The sequence below is a fragment of the Bactrocera tryoni genome, chromosome 3 (assembly GCF_016617805.1).
Source record: "Bactrocera tryoni isolate S06 chromosome 3, CSIRO_BtryS06_freeze2, whole genome shotgun sequence".
Lineage (NCBI taxonomy): Eukaryota > Metazoa > Arthropoda > Insecta > Diptera > Tephritidae > Bactrocera > Bactrocera tryoni.
Genome location: NC_052501.1, coordinates 43,812,152 through 43,835,269, shown reverse-complemented (window position 1 = coordinate 43,835,269; position 23,118 = coordinate 43,812,152). Strand labels below are relative to the sequence as shown.

The 23,118-nt window shown below is 39.4% G+C and overlaps 1 protein-coding gene across 2 annotated transcripts in view; it reads left to right on the top strand.

Annotated features, from left to right (window-relative positions):
* The window catches only part of LOC120773097, a 72,734-nt gene extending 57,437 nt beyond the window's left edge, over positions 1–15,297 (top strand). For both annotated transcript variants that reach the window (XM_040102067.1, XM_040102068.1), the window contains 6 exons: positions 27–4,666; positions 9,699–9,820; positions 12,657–13,142; positions 13,208–14,348; positions 14,416–14,537; positions 14,712–15,297. In XM_040102067.1, the coding sequence (XP_039958001.1) occupies positions 27–4,666; positions 9,699–9,820; positions 12,657–13,142; positions 13,208–14,348; positions 14,416–14,537; positions 14,712–14,868 (6,668 nt within the window). In that variant the 3' untranslated portion in view covers positions 14,869–15,297. The remainder of the gene's footprint in view (positions 1–26; positions 4,667–9,698; positions 9,821–12,656; positions 13,143–13,207; positions 14,349–14,415; positions 14,538–14,711) is intronic.
* The last annotated feature ends 7,821 nt before the right edge of the window (positions 15,298–23,118 follow it).

Sequence of the window (23,118 nt, the reverse complement as noted above, 5' to 3'; positions counted from 1 at the left end):
TAACATACCACATAACCACCTTACAGACATGGAGTCACTGCCGAGCTTGCAGAATCTGCATGACGCACTGATTAGTGACAGCAATCCCGACGCTGAGGAGGAGCTGCTATCTGTGATGACCCATCTGCTGGTGTGCGCCATCGAAGATCCCGGCATACCGAATCCGGGACGACACACCACACTGCTCGGACAATCGTTGCGTAACGCCGACATTACCAATTCTAATGTTTCGGAGATACTACGTATTTATCTGTATGCCACCGCCACCGGTGAGATACGTCAACTGCACGGCATAACCATGGATCGTGAGCGCGAGCGTCGCATACCCGATCATCATCAGGTGGACGCCGAAACCGCGTCGCATTCAGGCAAAAATGCCGAATACTACAAATTGCTACATGAAAATGAGACTTGGAAGCTATCACATTCGCTCAAGAATCGTCCGTTCGTCGCATTGAATCCCACACGCAAGGCACAAATACTCGCCCATCTCTGCAATGACCTGCTAATGAACAAGGCGGTGCTGAAACAGATCGACGGCAGCCTAGAGACATGCGCACAAATGCGCAAAGAGAAGTATATGACCGACATGAAGGTGCGCAAATATAAGGCGCTGCATCAACGCAAGGCGCGCATTGAAGCGTACGAGAAGGTGCAGGCCGAACGCGAGGCGGCCATGCAAGCCGCCATTGTTGCGCAGCAGAAAGCCGATGCCGAACGTATGCAGAAGGAGGCGGAAGCCGCTGCGGCAGCCGCCGAAGCTGCGGCCAATGCCGCCGCGGCAGCGACCACCAATGTCGTGACGGCAGCGAAGCCGAGCGAAGAGAAAGATGGCGACAGTGGCAACGCCGCAGCTGTTGATGGCGTCAACGGTGGCGAAAACGCGGTCAGCAGCAACATTAATAATCCCTCACCGACTGGCGCCGAGCATAATAATAACAATAGCAGCGGCGTCACCAACAATGGTGAGCATCACAGCAAGGATGAGAACGATATAGCAACGGCGCATGTCGAGAAAATGGACATTGACGGCGATGTGTCCATCATTAATAACTGCGAAGAATCAAACAGTTTGAAAGCCGAAAAGGATAATCAGTCACTACCTTTGTGCGCAGACGCAAGCGCTGCAGCAGTTGTTGGCGCCAACAATCTGGCGGAACCAACACTGCCACATGTGTTGCCGATGCCAACATTACCTAACGTCTTCGATGGTCTAAAATACGATCTGAGCCCCGCAAAGGGCTACAACAGCGACAACGCGGTGACGCCCAACAAGCAACCAAAGTTGGATGAGTCCATCGTTGGTGTGCCAGCCTACCAGAATGGAATCGCCAGCATGCCAGCCGGTTTGTCGGGCGTTTGCCCTTCATCAGCAATGGCACACGTTGCAACGCCCGATTTGAGTAATCTGTTGCCGAAAAAGGGCAACGATGAGCAGACAATGCCAACCGATGTGGGTTTGGACGATGATCTCAGCGACTTGGAATCAGAGATTACAAATGTGGAGGAAGATGAGGACAATCGCTTGAGCGCCGATGAGCTGCAGAAGAAGCTCGATAAGATATTGCGCGCATCCATGAATTGCAAAGAGTTGCTGGAGAAGAGCACCAATCAGCTGCGCGCCACATGTTTTGGACAAGATCGTTTCTGGCGACGCTATTGGAAGTTGCCGAAGGCCGGCGGTATCTTCATCGAGGCATTAGAATCTGCACAGAACGATATATTCCACTATCAGGAGGTTTTGGAAGTGGATGCTGAGGAGGCGCGTGCTGCTAAACTATTGAATGGCGAAAGTGAGGCTAAGCAGGAGTGCAAAGAAGAGGACAGCGAAGAAGCTGATGAGGAGGGTGCAGATACAGAGAATGCTGACGAAGGCGCTGAGGTCGATTGCAACAAGGAAAGTGGCAACGTATGTAAAAATGATGAGGATGAAGGCGAATTTACAGAGGCCACAGCTACAACTTTAGCCGTGAAGGAGCCTGTTGAAAAAATGCAAGTCGATGACGTAGCCGAAGTGACTACAACCAATCCAAATGTCATAAACACCAACAACAACAACAACACCAATGGCAATATATGCAATATTACGCCCGCAGCGGTGATAGACGATGACGACGATGACGTTGTGCTCACTAGCAAAGACGAACCGGAGATTGTCGATTTGCGCGATGACGATGACGACGATGATGACGTCGTGCATACCGCCACAATACCAGCGCCGAAGCGCATGGATATCGATGTGGACAACTACGGCTTGAGTAAAAAGCCACATGTGGACGCAGCCACCATCTCCACCAAGACCGACTTCGAGGCCGAGATTAAAATACCAGCCATACCGGCGCAATTCAATGCAGCAATTGCCGCTGCTGCCGCCGCCGCCGCCGCTGCAGCTGCAGCCAATGCGAACGCCACAAACACCACGACGACAAATGCTATCGGCGAAAAAAACTGTGATAAAAATGAGATTGCAATGTTGTCGCCGTCAGCGTCGGGCTCTGCGTCGCCGATGACGATGCCAACACCGACATCAACACCGATGCCGATGCCAATGCCATTACCGATGTCGCTGCCAGCAGCAACGGGTTTAACAGGCAGCGCCAACAACACAATAGTCAGTTGCAGCAACAGCAACAACAACAATGCAGCAATAATAACTAGCGCTCCAAGCACCGTCGCTGGCAGCATTGGCGTCACGGATGTGAGCAGCACGACAGCAGCCATTATCGATAGCGTTGTGAAGGCCGAGGACTTAAAGAAGGAGGACGACTGCATTATCGTGTCGGCCACGAGCGCCGATGATGCGCTCTTCAAACAGCCGGTAAATGTCTCAGATAAGTGGTTTTCGATACTCGATCGCGAATTGCCATTGATGTCGACCGAGCCGATGGATGAAGCCAGTCTCAAAGAGTACAAGATGTCTATCGCAAATATCTCATGCGACTCTCTCTTCCAGACACAGGGCCATCCGTGGGAGGTGCAGAATGTCGTGCCGTTCTTCAACGTAACACTGGACGAATGCAAAGTGGATCCAAGCAAATTCGTGCAGGAGTGCATATTATCACTTTCCGGCCTCGACGAGAAACGAATGGAGGCGAAGTTACGTGAATATGAGCAGAAAATGCTTTTGGCAGCGAACGCAGCCGCCGAAGACCCGGATGCCGATACAGCGTTGGCATCACTGGCGGACTCAAAAAACTGCCTAGAGTCTCCTCGTCAGCGATTGAAGAGTGAGGATGCCGCGGAGAGCGGTGATGAGGAGGAAGAGGATGAGCAAAAGTACGAAAGCGACTGCAAACCATCCACATCAGCGGCGGCTGCTGCTGTCAAATCATCAACAACGCCAGCCATCAAAACAGACGCAGTGAAGGGTGAGGAACATGAAGACGATCGCGCAGAAGAGAAAAAGTTCTTTCCATATTTGAATGACACAAAAGCTGAGAGCGGTGTCGAGTGCAAGCCAAACAAAGACGCCAACGATGCTGCCAACGGTGAAGCCAAAGAACAGGACTTCAACACGGTCAGACTGGAAATACGCATGGACGACATCGCCGGCATGTCCATACAGAATTTAGCCAATATGTCACTGCAAAATCTCACCACATTCCTGCAATACGACGTTCAAACGCCGCTCTCAATGACACCGGAAGAGCAAAAGCAATTGGAGAAAGTGAAAAAAGAAGGCTTTCCCAAAAAGTTGGTCGGCTCATATGTATCACGTGATCTACGATACGGCTGGTGGAAGCTCGACACTTTCGAAATGTTGCAGCGCGTCATCGATACTCTCGATGCGAGCGGTTTACGCGAACGCGATCTACAAGAGAATCTCTTGCGCTTCATGCAACAAGAAGATCCGCCCACCATCGGTATCAAATATCCGCTCGCAAGCAAACCAGACGAAGATGTGCCATACATGCAACCGGACAAGCCACACGATTGGAATCCAAAGATAGCCAAACGCACCGAACTTGCGCTGCTCGATCAACTCGAAGCTTTGGAGGACAAAATCGCCAGCGCCTCTATGCAATTGAAGAATTGGCAACTGCCACCGCGCATCGAAAACGAAATCAATCTCGAACTGGAAGATGTCACTGAAGAAGACTTCATTAGCATCATACCAATGATACGTGAACGCATCATCGATCTGGAGGCGAACATTGAGCGTCGCTACTTGAAACCGCCGCTCGGCTCGCAAACCGGTGACGCTCACTTGGCGGTTATCGCACAAAATCAGCACACCACCACACAGACGCAGAACTCGGCTGCCGCTGCGGCGTTTCTCCTGCAAATGCAACAACAACAGGCTGCACAACAACAGCTCATCAATATGCAAACGCAACAAACACAGAATGTCATCAACGCTTCGGCCTTCAATGAGCGCGCCATGGCTATAGCGGCTGCCAATGCTGCCGCTGCCGCCGCCGCTGCTGGCAACGTCGGCACGGATGCAGCGGGCGGTCACACAGCCAACACCAGCGGCAACAATTCGGGTGGCGACTCGCCCGCAAGCAATTGTGACAGCGAGAAGGACGAGAAGGTGGAGAATGTACCCAAAGGATTGGCGTCGTGGCGTGACGCGGTCGCTCGTTCGCACACTACCGCGCAGCTGGCAATGGCGCTCTACGTGCTGGAGTCGTGTGTCGCCTGGGACAAGAGCATCATGAAAGCGGTAAGTGCGCAGTATGCAGAAGCAAACTTTTTATTAACAGAAGAGTGGCGGAAATTTGTTTCTATTTCTTTTATTTTTATTTTTTACATTTTGTTATAATTTATTAATTTGCGGTATTTTAACGCATTTGTAAAACACACACACACGTACACATACAAGCAAACGCGTATACGACACGACCAACACTTGTGCTCGCTATCATCGTTTGTTATAGGTACATATAATTGTAATCAGTTGTTGTTGTTGCTGCATTATTTGTTTCAATTCTTTTTTTTTTAAATAAGTAGTAGGTCTTAAAGTTTTGTTTTTGTGTGACTTCATTATTATTTTTTAATAATTTCTGTTGTGAAGAAGAAGAGTCGATTTTGCCGTATCCGTCTGCCTGTCTGTATATACGCGAACTTGTCTCTCAGCGTGTGAGTTATTGATCTGAAATTTTTCACATGTCATTTTCTCAACAAGAAGCTGATCATTTGTCGAAACCGTCGATATCGGGCAACTGAAGCATATAGTTTTCATACAAACTGATCCATCGAACTCAAGACCTTGTATGATTGCATGGAAAACTTTTTTATTTGTCAAGTTATCTTCAAGAAATTCGGCCTCGATTATTCGACATCGCTAAAATCTTCGAAGAAATTTGGAGTTTCCAAGATAAAGATTCCCCTTTATATTCAACATTTTTCTTCAGATTTGTTGTATGTTCACAGAAGTTACTACAATTTTTACTTAAGCATACTATTTATATATAGCTCTTTGAGGTCATACAATTAAAAATGAAGCGAAAAAATCTTTTTCCATACAGCGAAAGGAATCGGGAATTAATGAAATTTTGAAATTGTTTCTTGTTATATTTCGAGATTCGGCATATGTTTTTCAATCCTTTGAATAGTGTCGGAAAGCTCGTGGAGTATCATTTGCAAATTCATTTCGTTTCCCTTGAAATGCAATTTGAGATCAAGGCTCCTAAATAAATAGTGACTCACCGAAAAGTGTTGCGTGAAGTATATTTTTACGGGATACAGACAAAGTGAGTGTACACTGCCTTAAAAAATATAGTTTTCGAAGTTTCATAGTATCTTCGTTCGATTATTTCGCAGAAAATTTAAATTAAAATTTCTCGTTATGGAAAATTTGTTGTTCTGTAATATTATTTATGGAAAATAAAATACAATTTGAAATACTTAACCTTGAAAAAACCTCACGACTACTTTGGTCGATTAAAAAATATAGAATATAAGGCATTCAGTAGTGCAGAATATATAACATTTTACTGCTTAAGCCAACTTTGACAATTCATTACATAAGGATGAATTGAATTTCTCACTTCTAAGTGTTTGTACTCCGAACAGAGTTTATTAAGTTTATCACGATGTTTGCAACACCTGTAAGGCGAAGTCGGAGATCCTTTAAAATATACATATATATATGTAAGTGATCAGCTTGACGAGCTGACGCGTTTTAGCCATGTCCGTCTATATTTGCGCGAATTAGACTCTCAGTTTTTGAGATGACGATCTGAAATTTTGCACACGTCTTTTTCTCACCAAGAGCCAATGCTAAGTAGATCAAAGTTTTGAACGATACCGTAATAAGGGAGGAGAAAGTAGTCCAGAAAACCGATAGTACCATTAAAAATGATGGAAGATATTCTCGCAATACTATATAAAGGGTTTTAGAACCTCTCTAATGCAACAGCATTCATCGCTAAATTTATATTTCCTGAAAAAATGAATCTGCTCATTTAAAACTGAAACAAAATATTGAGACATTTTCTATTTTTTACAAAATCAACTGCCTTGCGTTAATGTTGCTCACCTCAGCACATTTCATATCATCCTCATCACATTTGAACTTTGAGGGAAATAGAGTTAGATTAGAGGACCACCCTCACAAAATTACAAAATCATTTAAGTTCAAGTGTTTTCTAACTTTTGTTGCATGAAATAAAATGAATATAATGTGACTAGCTAGAAATGCGATTCGGTTTTTAAAAATTAAAAAAAAAAATATTTTTAATTAATTATTTTTAATTAATTTAATATTTAAATTCACTTTTTTAATTAAATTTTAAATATTTTTTTTTTTAATTTTTACTTAAATATAAAAAATTTTTAAATTATTATTTTTTTTACTTTTACTCAAATTACACATTTTTTTATTTAATTTTTTTCGTCGCTTTAATTCACTTTGAAATAAATATAATGTGACTAGCTGGAAATGTGTTTCGGACTCTCTTATAAAAAAATTCAGTTATTTAATTAAATTTAAATTTTTTTAAATTAATAATTTTTAATTAATTTAATTTTTTAATTTAAACTTTTTTATTAAATTTACATTTGTTTAAAATTAATATTTTTGTTAATTTTTACTTAAATTAAAATTTTTTTTTAATTAATTTTTTTTTTTTTCATATTGTTCTTCACTTTAATTCACTTTTCTATTCTCACTTTTTATATAATATTTATTATATTATATAACTAGCTAGAAATGCGATTTGGTTTTTTCGGTTATTAAAGATTATAAAAAAAAGTGTTTAATTGAATTTATTTAAATTTGTTAAGTTACTAAATTTCTAATTAATTATATTTTCTTAATTGAATTTAAAATTTTTTAAAATATTTTTTTATTGTAATTTTTACTTAAATTTAAAATTTGTATAAATATTATTTATCTTTCTCATTTTTTTCTTTTTAATTCACTTTAAAATAAATATAATGTGATTAGCTAAAAATGCGATACGAATTTTTTCGGCTGTTAAAAATTAAAAAAAATAATTTGTTTAATTAAATTAAAATTTTCTTAATTAATTTATTAACTTTTTTAAAATTAATTATTTTTAATTAATTTAATATTTTTTTAAATTAGTTATTTTTAATTGATTTAATGTTTTTAATTTTAATTATATAATTATTTTTTAAAATTAATTTTGGTTTTAAATCTTATTTAAATTAAAAAATTTGAAAATTTTTTTTTATTTATTTAAAGTAGTTGCTCTTTTATTCAATTAGCAAAATTTAGTTGAGTTCCAAATAAAAACGCTACCGTTTGCCTTACAAAGTACATAGTATATAGTTGCTTGTTGTTGTTATTAGCAAACAAAAAAGAAATCAAAATACAAAAAACTGCCTGCCTCTCTATCTCGATTGTTTATCAAAATTCGTTAAAACTAATTGCATAATTTTTTCTTTCTTTTCCTTTCATTTCTTTTTACAAACTTTGATAACGCGATTAATTGTTGTTGTTTTTAAATATAAAACAAAAAATTAAAAATAAAAATAAATCAAATAATTTCGATTAAAATTCACTTAATTTGTATGTGAATGCCCACACAAAAATATAAACACACACATGCATATATGCGCGTGTATGTGTGCGCGCCGAAAACGCATTAAAAACACGCTTTTTATGTTCTATGCTTGCGCTCGTGTCTTTTGTTGCACGTTGCTGTTGAACGAATTTGACTAAAACAACTACAAAAAATAAACAAAAAAAAAACACAAAATAATTTTTGGTGAATATGTTGCTTGTCATGTTTGCATATGTTCATATATATTTATGTAAATCACACCTTCATTTTCACACACACACACACATTCCAAAACACACACAAAATTAAAAAAACCGTTAGACTAAAGCCAAAGCGAACAAGTCGAAAAAAGATAAAAAGTCCAAAGTTAGCAAAAGTGACCCGCCTACAAAAGCCAAATCTACAAAAAAGAAGCAAGACAAAGCGCCTGCGCAGCACACACCGCGTACCACACCCACCAACGCACAAACCAAATCGGCAAAGAAAGGCGCCAGCCATGAAGCCAAAGCGCCAACAAGCGCTAAGCGCGCCGAAACGTGCAGCAAGCGCAAGCGTGAAAGCCCCGCGCTGCAAGTGGCGGATACCAACGAGTCGAAAGCAAGCAAAAAAGCAAAGACACAAACCACAACCGCAACGGCAGCACAATCACCACAGACGCAAACCACTCCATCGTCGCGTTTCAGGTATCAACGCAAAGCTAAGACACCCACCACGGGCTATGCGATCAGCTATGTCGAGCCACCGAGTCCGCTCAGCGAGGACACACCGGTGGAGGAGGAGTCGAGCAACAGCAGCGCAAGTGTGCACGAGGCGCCAGCTACCACGACAAACGAGGTGCAGGAGCGCACCAAACCAAAAGCCGACGACAACGGCGCGCGGCAGCCGAGCACACCGAAGTCACATAAGCGTGCAAAATCGCACAAGCATAAGAAGCGCAAAAAGAAGAAGCATGAGCTGGGCTCACAAAGCGAAGAGGAAACCGACGTGGCAGTGAGTGGTGCTACGGCCAAGGCGCCGCGCATGAACGGCGTAGTGATCGCCACGAGTTGCGTCGAGAATGCCAGCGGTGGCGTCAATGGCGCCGTGTCCACCAGCGGCGCGGACGAACATGGCAATGTCAATGGCGCTAAGCCGCCGCTAACCACGACAATCAAGCTCAATCTGAAGGCGCAGAATGAGAATCAGGCGAAGAAGACGAGAAGCTCCAGCAACAAAAAGCACAAGAGGCGCAGATAAAACTGGAAAAAGGGGGCGACTGGCGGGCCAAAGACGCCGAAAACAAATTTCTAAATTGCAAATAAAAGCACAAAACAGGCAAAGTACAAAAACAAAAAAGGAATTGAACCAAAAATTACTCGGGGCTTTTAGCTATACACTTTCGCAAATATTCGGTTTATTTTAAAGAAAACAACACTATCTGACAGTAACAACAACAGCAACAACTGTAGTAAGCAATAGCGTTAAGGCAACAGTTATTCTCAATAATTATAAATACAACAAATATAGCGTTTAAAAGCGAAAAACAAATCACACAAAAACAACAATTTAGGTAACTGACACAAGCTCAAGTGTGTCTGTCTGTATGTATGTATGTGTGTGTTCACTTGCAACTGTGCAACTACAACAACAACATAACAAACAGCATATAACAACAATTTGATCTTCTTCTTCTTCCACCACGCATCTTCCATCCTCTCCGTACGCTCTTCCTTGTTATTACAGTACTGCCAGTTTTGCACGTCTGGCGAGAACGAGGATAAGCTGCTGTTGTGCGACGGCTGCGACAAAGGCTATCACACCTACTGCTTCAAACCGAAAATGGACAATATACCCGATGGTGATTGGTGAGTATTGATTACACACTTATTTTCATATTCATTTACATACAAGCTCACATACCCGTATATAACTAGTTTGGGGAGTTAGGGGTGTCTTATATTTTTACAACTTAGACGGATGTACTTAATCGGAATAGAACTGTATTTATTATTTTACTATGTTTGTCAGCCCCAAAAGTATCTAATCGCTTTTCAATGTTTTTGAAGCTTGGTAAATTTCAAATATTCGGAGAATATACCCAATTATATGTACTACTATGGGCAAAAAATAGTAATACTCTGTTCATAATTTTAAAATTCTCAATTTATTCTTCAAACCTCAAAGTAATACCCCTTGTGCCAACGTATTTTCCAATTCTCGAAACAGTTGTTAAATTGCATTATCGTGGTGCAGAAACCAAGAGTAGTCAGCCCATAATTCCGGCCATTTTTTACGAATATCTTCGCGCAAACGACGCAGAAGACTCAAATAATTCTTTGTTGACAGTTTGGATGGTCGGAAGGAATTCGGAGTGCACCACACTTTGATAATCGAAGAAAACTGTCACATAATTTTAACACGCTTTGACGTGTTTTTTCGGCTTCGGCTCTCCCTTGCCACGATATTCGTCCGTTTAATCATCTGTTTCCTGGTCGTGGGCAGAGGTGCAAGACTTATCGGCAGTAATAATACATATAGAGACATCCTGGTAGTCAGAAAGCATTGTTTCACAGACGTTAACGCAACGCTGTTTTTCAAAAAAATTTAATGATATTGGAGCCAATCGTGCTTTCAATTTTGTTAGGCCCAAATGATCGTTCCAAAATGGTTTTCACTGATCCTTCCGATATTCCATCGATGACAGTAAGTTCTCTGACTGTTATTCGTCGATTCTCAAGCACCGATTCCTTTATTTTATTGAAGTGTTGATCATTAGGAATAAGTTTTCGCACGAAATTTAAATTAAATCTTACTATTTTTTGGCCACATTCGAAATATGTATATGTAAAAGTACAAAAAAGTAAAAGTAATAAAACTTTTTGAAATACCAAAGTGGATAAAACCCCTTAACCAACCATTAGTTATTTTATCGCTGAGAAACTTCTCTAAGTGACCGAAAGATCGTACAAATATTATAGAAATCTCTACAACCGATAACACGAAGTGTTTTCTGTATCAATTGATCTTAAAATCTGAGTTCGACCGATTAAGCAATTTCTATCACTTTATCATAAGATTAACTAAACGATTTAAAGCCGCTTTAGCGGCTTATTGCAATTTTTCTAGCTGACCTCCAAAGCATTATGTCACCGCTTCATTTATATACCGAAATTAATCGGATATTTTTAGTATGGAGAAATGAATATAGTATATAGAACATGTTGCGGTATTTAAAGTATATTTAGCTCCTTTATTTCGGGTAGATATTAGTAAGGTTATCAATAACAGTAACACGAATGAAAACCAAACTTTTCCATTTATATGATTTAAAAAAAATTAACTATGGCAACATAACCTCAAAATGGACACATCTAATAATATTCACATCAACTTAATTTAGAGTCCCATCGTAGTTTATATAAAAATTAAGCATACATTAAACAATTCTGTCCTTTAAAATCATCCCATACGTGACATTTTTTGTTAATTATGAATTATGAAAAAGTTATATTGCCAAAGTTCTATTGTATTTCGGAACTTTGCAAATGGCTAACAGTTTAGGTTGTGCTAGGTTAAGAAGTCGATCCTAACAGGGATGTTACTCCGACAGGTTAGAACTGGTCCCTCGCAAATTCACAAAATGATTTGAGCACAAATTTGTTAAGGCGACTAATATCAGTCTCACTATGTCTCCTGGTTCGCCGAAGATAAGACAGCCGAGATGTTTCAATCTCCGTTTTGCAAAGGCTGACCGATCCGACCCGAAATCAAACTAAAAATGTTTAATAATAATTTTTTCAACGATACATACATAAGTCCGCGTCGTTCTAACGTAATAGCCTTATTGACTTGGAAACAGCTCCACAACTCTTCATTCATTTTTCATTTTGAGCTCGTTAACATTCCCTACTTTTTTTTAATGAAAAAGCACAAAAACTTTAATGGGGAATGATTATTGTCATTCAAAAGAACATTCTTTGCATTTATTTTTTGAAGATTATCTTTTTAAATGTTGGCTTTGGTAACGTCTAAGATGGTCTATACATTGAGTCCAATTTTCGATGACTCCTTCGAGCATTTCGACTGGTATTTGGCGAATGACACTCGTGATGTTTTACTCCAAAGCCTGAAACGAAGCAGGATTGTTCGCATAGACTTTAGACTTTACATATCCCCCCGGGAAAAAGTCTAACGGTGTGATATCACACAAAACGTGAAGTTATCCGCTCACCGAAGAGTTCTTTCAATAAATCCATTGATTGATGCGATGTGTCGCCGAGATCACAAGCTCCAATTTCAGGCATCAAATGGTCGGTTATCATGTCGCGATAACGATCGCCATTGACGGTTACGTTCTCATCGCCATAATTTTTATAGAAATAATGACCGATGATTCCACCAGCTCACAAACCACACCCAACCGTTTTTTTCTGGATGAAATGGCAGCTCAGGTTGCTCTTCGTCCCAAAAACATTATTCCTCAGACCTCTTAAGTCGTTTTTTATTTCTTTAAATTACGATCCCCTTCCTTCTTATCTCAAAATTATTCTCCTGCTAATTCACAATTTATCGCTCTCCACATTCTAAAGTCCCCTCCAGCGAGTTTCTCAATTCAACTCATAAAACATCCCTGTTTTCAATATATCTATTATTTTATTAATTCTCCACCATTTTTTTGTTTATTTCATAACTACTCTCCAGGTATTGCTATGAATGCGTCAATAAGGCGACGAACGAACGCAAATGTATCGTCTGCGGTGGCTTGCGGCCCTCACCCGTTGGCAAAATGATCTATTGCGATTTATGTCCGCGCGCTTATCATGCCGACTGCTACATACCGCCGCTGCTGAAAGTGCCACGCGGCAAGTGGTACTGTCACGGTTGCATCACGAAGGCACCGCCGCCGAAGAAGCGCACAAGCAGTAAACCGCGACGTGATCGTGACTCCTCGAAGCGACGCGATCGTCACAGCAACTCATCGACTTCATCGAATATAGACATACAACAACAGCAACAACAACATCAGCAACAGCAACACCAATTACAGCTACAACAACAGGCTGCGGTTCTAGCGCAGGCGCAGGCCATGGCAGCTGCCTCGGCGGAACACCACCTGCACAATTCATCGCAGCTATCGCTGAATTCGTCGCATGACGAGTCGATGACCTCGTTACCGACGCCGCTCAGGTAGGTCGCTCAGGCAGCGCCGCATGTCACGCCTGACGTTACTAACCCGCCTCTGGTATTTGCAGTCCGGCGCATTCGATTGCCTCCACCACATTCGATGATCAGCAGCACAATAACTCGATTGACGCGACGCGTTTTCAGCATCAACAGCAACTGCAACAACATCAGCAGCAGCCGCAACAACAACAGCAACAAATGGTTGGTGGTAATGCTGCCGCTTTGGCAGTGGGTATGCATGTTGGCGCTGGTGTAGGTATGACCGCACCAACTACAATGTTACCAGATGCTAGTGGCGCAACGCCGCTGGTGCACAACAACATACTCGGTGCACATTTGACGAATAACGAGTACGCGACAACAGATGGCTGCAGAGATGGCGCTCCGGCCACAGCAACCGCTATGTTAAATCCCATGACTGGCGGCGTCCTTCCGCTTGCGCCGCCCATTTTCAACAGCGCAACTTCAAGTGGCTATGCGATGCCACAAACTCCACACGCGCCACTATTAGCCAGTGGCACGTTGCTGCCACACGCGACGCCATCCACCCTGCCAACAGTAAGTAGCGCGGCCGGTGGCGCATCCACAGTGCCCGTTAACTACATGGCGCTGACCGCCAGCCAGCAACAGCATCTCGCACATCTGCAAATGAACAGTAACGGTGGCGTGCAGTTGCCACCGCCATCGTCACCCTACAATGCAGCCGCGCAATCGCCGCTGCCGCCACCCACACTTCTGCCGCCCACAAGCGCTCTGAGCACATCGCCACAACCAGCCACAACACTACCGCTCATTATGCCGCCAACCGGCATGGGTCAACAACAACAACAACAGCCACAATTGTCACCGCTGCTACAATCATCGATTTTGTCGCCACAACACCACAGCAGCAATCATGCGCCGACGGCCGCCAACATGCACTCGCCGCGTGCCAGCACGCCAACACAACACTCACCGCAAACGGTTGGACACCACTCGCAGTCGCAATCGCCGGCCGCTCATCAGTTTGGCGGTCTCTCGCCGATGACATCGTCGCCAATGAGCCAATGCGGTACACCACAACCACAACCACCACCGCCGCCGCCACTGAATATCCATGCGGTGCAGGAGGCGAAAGAGAAACTGAAGCAGGAGAAGAAGGAGAAGCACGCCACCAAGAAGCTGATGAAGGAGTTGGCCATATGCAAAACACTGCTTGGCGAAATGGAGGTGAGTGTATGGTTGTGTCTAGACTATGGGCTGTGTTCTAATTATACCGTTACTTGTTACTTTGCAGTTGCACGAAGATTCGTGGCCATTCTTGCTGCCAGTGAATACCAAACAATTTCCGACCTATCGTAAGATTATTAAAAATCCCATGGACTTGTCCACAATCAAGAAACGCTTACAGGACTTGACGTGAGTGCAATTCTTTGGTGTTTTAATATTATTTTGTTGTTGCTTTTGGCTTTCTTTTATTTTTATTTTATTTTTTATTTTTGAAAGTTGTTACTTTTATTTACCCTGAACAAGAGCTATTAAGTTTGCTGTTATAATACCAACTAATTTTAGTCCACTTCACTCTCCTAACAGCTACAAAAGTCGCGAAGACTTCTGCGTTGACGTCCGTCAAATATTTGACAACTGTGAAATGTTCAATGAGGATGACTCGCCGGTCGGCAAGGCGGGTCACGGCATGCGCAAATTTTTCGAGCTGCGCTGGGCTGAGTTGACCGACAAGCACTCATGATATCAAATGCATCACCACCTCAAGTATTCTAGTGATTAAGTGAACACAAAGCTGAAGAAGAGAAAAGTAAAATGCAAATCCATATTCAAAAAATGCGCAGCAGTAAAATTAGAAGAGAGTAAATGTTAGTAGAAGGCAGAAAAAAATCATATGAAAAACTAAAATTTTTAATTATCCAAAAAAAAACAAATAAATTCAAAATTTATTAAAAAAAAAACAGTAAAAAAGCAATTTTAAGTGAAATCATATGAATCTTTCGGCACACAACAAAAACAAACATTCAGGCTAAGCATATTACATAATTATTAACGATTGCATGGACAAGTGTGGCAACCATCTGAAGCACTGAAGCAAGCACGAAGCAGTCACAACACAATAAAGAAGGCAAAAGCTAAATAAAGAAGAAGAAGATACACTAACAGTGATGTGGTATTTATAAATATACATATACATACATACATATATATATATATATTTAGTAACTTGCATGCATATGTAGTATATAGTGCATATGCATAGTCGGTTAGTTAAGAGAAATGTTGATAATAACTAATGTATTATTTTCAAAACAAAAGAAACTCAAAAAACAAAAACAAAGAAATTGTAACGAAATATATCAGCAATCATGTAAAAGGCTAAAAGAAAGCAAAAAAAGATAAACGTAAAAGAAATTAATTTTAAATTAAACATTTGGTGTAGACAAAGGCGAGTGTAGATAGTGGTTAATAGTGTGGGCCAAAAGTAAGTGTACAAGTACTTATGTATGTGGAAAATGTTTTTTGTTTTGTGTTTTTTAGAGGGAGAATATTTGTGGTCTTAGTAAGAGCTACAATTATTAATTCTAAAAATTTATCATATTTAATTTTTTATGTTTCGAAATCAAATATTTTTACTTTTTTAATTTTTTTTAATTTTAAATTTATTTTATATTTTTAATTTTTTAATTAAATTATAATTTTTTTGGACAGTAAATAATAGTAAAATAAATAAATTAAAAACAAAATGGAATTTTTTATCTATTATTTATTTAATGAAAATGTTTCGTCTTTTTAAATTTTTGCTTTAAAATTTATTTGAAAATTTCTTTATTAAATTTAAAAATTTTTGGGCAGAAAATAACAGTAAACAAAAAAATTAAAAAAAAAATACAAAAAAGTTAGAAACTTTTGTTTTTAAATGAAATGCTTTAACTCTTTATTTTATTTTTTTTAATTTAATTTTTTTATTTAATATTTGTTTTAAAATTTATTTGGAAATTTCTGAATTAAATTTTAATTTTTTAATTCTCCTTTGTACATTAAATAGAAATAAACCAAATAAATAAAAAAATTTAAATTACAAAAAAAATTACAATTGTTTGCTTTTAAATGAATTTTTTTTGAAAATTTAATTTGTTTTTAATTTAAATTGTTATATAATTTTTTCATAGTCCAAAAAAGGTAATATTCCATTTAAAAATATTAAGTAATTTTTAATTTTTTGTATTTTAATTTTTTACATTGTCTTATATGATTTTTTTTATATTTTTAAATTTTTTTTTTATATTTTTTATATTTTTTTTATTTTTTTTATATTTTCTTATATTTTCTTATATTTTTTTATATTTATTTATAATGGCTTGTCAAAAAAGTCTTGCGGTATTTTCGCTAGTTGGCGCTGAAAGCGCGTAGTTCTAGTTTTATTCGTCGCATCGGGTCATGCTATACCTTTTTGGAAAGCTCATTTCACGCGCTAACACGTGTTTGATTGATTGACGTTTCTTTTAAGTCGTTCGTGAGTTATAGCGTCGCAAACATGGAGCAAAATAAAGAGAAAATACGGCATATTTTACAGTACTACTACGATAAAGGCAAAAATTCATCTCAAGCCGCCAATAAAATGTATGCAGTTTATGGACCCGATACAGTTTCCATTTCCACCGCACAACGATGGTTTCAACGTTTTCGTTTTGGTGTAGAGCTGGTCGAAGATGCGCCACGCTCCGAAAGACCTGTCGTCGAAAATTGCGATAAAATCGCTGAATTGGTCGAAAGAGACCGGCATAGTAGCAGCAGTAGCATCGGTCAAGAGCTGGGCATGAGTCATCAAACCGTTATAAACCATTTGAAGAAGCTTGGAGTCACTAAGAAGCTCGATGTATGGGTGCCACACGAATTGACGCAAAAAAACAACTTTGACCGTATCGACGCATGCGAATCGCTTCTGAATCGCAACAAAATCGACCCGTTTTTGAAGCGTATGGTGACTGGCGATGAAAAGTGGGTCACTTACGATAACGTAAGGCGCAAACGGTCGTGGTCGAAAAGCGGTGAAGCGGCTCAGACGGTGGCCAAGCCTGGATTGACGGCCAGGAAGGTTCTTCTGTGTGTTTGGTGGGATTGGCAGGGATTAATCCACTATGAGCTGCTCCCCTATGGCCAAACGCTCAATTCTGACCTGTACAGCCAACAACTGAACCGCTTGAAGGCAGCACTCATGCAGAAGAGGCCATCTTTAATCAACAGAGGCCGAATTGTTTTCCATCAGGACAAGGCCAGGCCACACACATCTTTAGTGGCGCGCCAGAAGCTCCGGGAGCTCGGATGGGAGGTTCTTTTGCATCCACCGCATAGTCCGGATCTCGCACCAAGTGATGACCACCTGTTTCTGCCCATGGCGATCGCGCTTGGTAGTCTGAAGTTGGCCACAAGAGAGTCCTGTGAAAATTGACTCTCCGAGTTTTTTGCCAATAGGGAAGCGAGCTTCTATGAGAGGGGCATATTTGCGCATATTTGACTTGAATCGCATTATTGTAACCAATTTTATGAACAATTGAAAATTCAATAAAATACCGCAAGACTTTTTTGACAACCTATATTTTTTTTATTTTTTTTTTTTTATATTTTTTTTTATAATTTTTCTTTGTTTATTTATTTTTTATTTTTGTCAAAAATCGCTTTGGCCCCACAAATTTTAGTCTGACATACATATGAACATTTTTTTATTTAATATTTTTCTTATTCAGTTTTCTTTAAGTAACTGTAACACTCGAAACAGTGCACACATGCATTGACATAAACGCGCACACACGCTTCTTCCTCACAAATTGAGCGTTATAGTTTGTTAATTATTTCATAAAAATATTCCATTAACGCCAACGCTGCGGCCACTTGCTGAATTTGTTGGTACCCACGCGCTAATTAATTTTCTTTTTTTTTAACTTTTATATATATACACACACACACGCAAACGAACACTACTCACAAACACACCGTTGGTGGGCGAACACTTGTACATATTGAGACAAAGAAAAATGCATAAAAGTAAGAATTAAAATAAAAAATTAAAGCAGCTTTCCATTAAAGTAAAGTAAATTAACGCATACATACATACATACATACATACATATTTATATATATACAATTTACTGCATGTATACAATATACACCCAACGAAAAGAAATAAAATTGCATAATATTTAAAATATATATACATACACACATACATATACATATATAAATGAGCTAGTTTTAGTTGACATTAGTAGCGAATACTTTTAAGCGTATATGAGTAAATATAAAACAAAAACAAAAAAACAAAAATTATTAATTGTAATAATTAATGAAAAATGTGAAAGGAGAAAAATGTAGAAACGAAATTTAATTTAAACAAAAACAAAAATAACAAAGTATTTTCCAAATAGACAACTGCGCTGCATGAAGCAAATAAATAAACAACAACAAACAATGAAAAATAATTTAAAGTAAACGAAAAATAATATAAAATTTATGCAAACACAATACACGACACTTGAGTATTTTTTAAAATTAAAATTAAATTTAATTAGTTTAAAAGGCCACTTTTATTAAAAATAAAAATAAAAAACAAAACTCTAACACGTAAGCCATGCAAAAACAGTAGTAAAATAATTAAAGCAAAACAAAAACACAAAATAAAAATCGTAAAACGTCAAAAGAAAACAAACAAAAAGAAGAAGCAGCATAAAGAACGTACAAAAGCTAAGGCAAACTTTTTACGCTACAAAACCAACCCCAAACCCCCCACACACGCATACACAACATAAATACACACAAAAAAACAAATACATACATAGTCACCACTACCACACGCATACACACACACACACACGCTTAACTCATACACATGTACCACCAGCAGCATTACCGGCAACTCAATTCGCTTGCGAAAATACCGTTAAACCGTTAGCACACACACTTAGCAAGCTTAGAAATTTGACTAACACACACACACAGCAACAACAACAACAACAAATAAAAAAACTACAGTATTTTTTATGAATTTTTTACTTTTATTTTACTTCTCTGTTTTTTATTTAAAGAAAAAGAAGAAAAAATAGGACAACAACAACTAACATAACAAATGATAATAATTTAAGTGAAATTAAATAAAGAAAACTCTAAAGTAAAATAAATGAAAACCCGCAACGCGTTCAATACTACTGATTAATACTTGTGGCGCCACGACCTTGCTTCGCAGGGAGAGCAAGTGCGAAAAGAGCAAAAGTGAGAAAATTGTAAGAAATTTTGTGTGAATTTTCATTTTCTTAGCATTAATATTTTCAATGTTTATCATATACATATATATAAATATTATATATATTTAGAGCGAGTGTATGTGACATACATACATGCACACTCATACACACACACAAACATGAAAGTGAAAATATTTAAATTTTGTATGTATGTTATTATTATAATACTAATTTTGTACTTAGTTTTGTAATTTTTTGTCACTAAGTATTAGTTAAGTTGCAATCCTAATTTGTGTAAGTTCAGAAGTAAATAATTAAGCTATAATAAAAATAAATTAATTGAAATATACATAATTAATGGCAGTTGTTTTAATATTGGCTTTCGGATGGCTACCTCTTTTCATTCTGAAATCGATTTCGATGAAGACCTCTTGCTATTGGAAGAATCATGTAACTTTATTCAAAATATATGCACTTTTGCGTTGTTTTCGTTTTTTAAACTTTTCCCTTTATCAGGCTTTTCGGCCTCACTGCTGACCAAAAACGTCAACTGTATTTTGTTAATAGGTCTTCTTTATTAGCGTAGACATCGCTTACGCGGTTATAGCCGAGTTAACAACAGCGCGACAGTAGTTTTTCCTTTTCGTTGTTTGGCGCCAATTGCAGATTCCAAGTGCAGCTTGTTCCTTCTCCACCTGGTCTTTCCAACAGAGTGGAGGTCTTCGTCTTCCTCTGCTTCCTCCAGCGGTTACTGCGTCGAGTACTTCAGATCTGGAGTGTTTTCATTCGGACGACATGACACAGCCATCGTAGCTGATGTGTCTTAATTCGCTAAACTCTGTCAAGTTCGTCGTATATCTCGTACAGCTCATCATCCCATCGAAAGCGGTATTCGACGTTACCAATGCGCAAAGAACCACAAATCTTCCGTAGAACCTTTCTCTCGAAAACTCGTAACGTCGACTCATCTGTTGTTGTCATAGTCCAAGGCTCTGCACCATATAGCTGGACGGGAATAATGAGTGACTTACAGAGTTTGGTCTTTGTTCGTCGAAAGAGAACTTTTCTTTTCAATTGCCTACTCAGTCCGAAGTAGCACCTGTTGGCAAGATATATTCTCCGTTAGATTTCCAGGCTGACATTGTTGTTGCTGTTAATGCTGGTTCCAAGATAAACGAAATTATCTACAACTTTGAAATTACGGCTGTCAACAGTGACGTGGGAGCCAAATTGCGAATACGATGACTGTTTGTTTGATGACAGGAGATATTTCGTCTTGCCCTTGTTCACTAGCAGACTCATTTGGTTCGTTCCTTATCTAGTTTGTAGAGAGCAGAACTAACGGCGCGGTTGTTGAGGCCAATGATATCAATATCATCGGCGTACGATAGGAGCTGTACACTATTATAGAAGACTTTACTTTCTCTATTTAATTCTGCACCTCATATTATTTTCTCCAAGACTAGACTAAAAAAGTCGCACGATAAGGTGTCGTCTTGTGTGGAGTCTCACTTGGTATCGAACGGCTCGGAGAGGTCCTTCCCGATCTTGACGGAGCTTTTGATACTGCTCAACGTCAGTTTACACATTCGTATTAGTTTTTAGGGGATACTAAATTCAGACATCGCGGCTTAAATGCAGTTCCTTTTCGTGATGTCAAAAGCAGCTTTAAAATCGACGAAGATGTGGTGTGGGTCGATCTCTTTTCACGAGTGTTTTCCAAGAATTGGTGCATGTTGAATATTTGGCGATGTTGAGGAAGCTTTTCTCATGGTAGTTGGTGCAGGTCTCCTGTTTTGTGGATTGGAGAAAGCATGCTTAAATTCCGCCGTATTTGAATAGCTTGGCCGGCAATCCAACTTCGAACTTCTTTTTGTTCGGGCAATCGAGCGTCTGCTCCATCGTCATAGATTGTTGAGTCGGGTTCACCATCTCCTGTTGTTATATTTTTACTGCCATTCAGTAGACTGAAGAAGTGTTCCCTCCATAATTTCAGCATGCTATGGTCTTAAAATCTTCTGTTATTCGCCGCATCTTTTCGAAGAATTTTCGAGCAATTTCCCTGTCGGCCACCTTGTCAAGCTCTTCGTACTCATATATTTCGATCCCTCACTTTTTTTGTCTGCAAATGCCTATCTTGGAATCTACCGAGTTGCTGATGAGTGCTCTCAGAGAGCAGAAGTGCAAGGCGAGCAGAAAATCTTTTGGTTGACTGCTGTAATGGGCACATTGGGTGCAGTGTTATCTTGAAAAATATTGCTCTGATGCTGATTGTGGCTAGACGTTCATCCACCGATGTGAATGCCAGGACTCGACATCTGAATATTTTTCCCACCGTAAATCCCACACCGAATTTGCGTTCCTTTATATGGCCACTGTAGTAAGAACCACAAGGACCCACTCGTCTCAGTCCTTGACCCGTCTATCGCAAGGACGTCAGCCTTTACTTTTACGAGGGCATCAACCAGCTGGGCATCGGCACCTTCCCAATTTAGGGACTAGACATTCCAGGTGCATGCCCTTAAATCATAGTCCTTATTACGTTTGCAGTGGTCGTCTTCAAAAATGGCGTCTTTTATCCGAAGCTGTTGTTTCTTTTTCACTGGCTTGTCCAGAACCCAGCGCACAACGTCACTAAGCGAGTGGCATAAAGTTGTATACACATTTATATAGCACGTCGCTAGTTTCAAGACCGGCGCCCGCTCATAGTCACACCGCTGGTGAACAGACGCCGCAATTAGACTTCAGCGAACCCTTAAATCAAATATATTGGAGGGATTCCGCTGAAGCTTCCGCTCTTTTAGCCGTGACTTCAGGCTACACACGGGTTGGATACCGCCTCTTACACAAGGGCTACTCACGTTTCCAAGATGCGCGGCGAAGATACAAGAGTAGGAATTGGGTACGACTGTATCTGCTTACCCAGAAGCATGACTAAATCCCATTGCACCTAATTAACTAAGCAAATTTTTGGGAATAAATTGAAATTTATAATAATTAATTTTTTAAGTTGTCAAAGCTCGCTGTTGAACTCTTCCCCCTCGCCGTATTCTACAAGTTTTCAATACCCAAACGATGATTCCGCCACCATGTGTCACGCCTTCTTTTCGTGTACATATGGTTGCGGACTTCATTTTCACTCTTCTTACTTGAATAGTACCTCGATGATAGTTAAATGAGTTTAATTTTTATTCGCTCGAGAACGTTACGTCATTTGTCTTTAGGCCAAAGCATATGTTGTTTTACAAATTTTAGCATTTGTGGGACGATCTTTTTTGGCAACATATAGTAGGAACTTTTTTGGGATTTTTCTTTATAAGCATTTTGCGGGTAGTTGATGGGTCAACATCAATGTTCAAGTCACATTCAATTTCTTTTGAAGAAATAAATGGACTTTTCTAAACACGGTGAAATATATTGATTTTGACAGGTGTTTTTGAGAAAATTGTTTACGCCTTTGCGTTATGAATTCCAAACGATTTAAAAGGGCAAACAACAACAATGCAGCGCATTTTTTATAACTGACTCCCAACAAAAGACTTAAGGCACGAACTCGTAGAAACATTTCTTGGATTTTTTATGTTTGTCTAACGAAGTCGGCCTCAGTGACATGGTTTCGAAAAACTAGTCTGTTCATAATTTTTAATTCAAATATTTTATTTGGAAAAATAACTATCCACCTAATTTCAATTTTAATAAATTTTATAATAATTTTTAATCATTTCAGCAGACATGGCTGGTGACAGAGCGGAGAA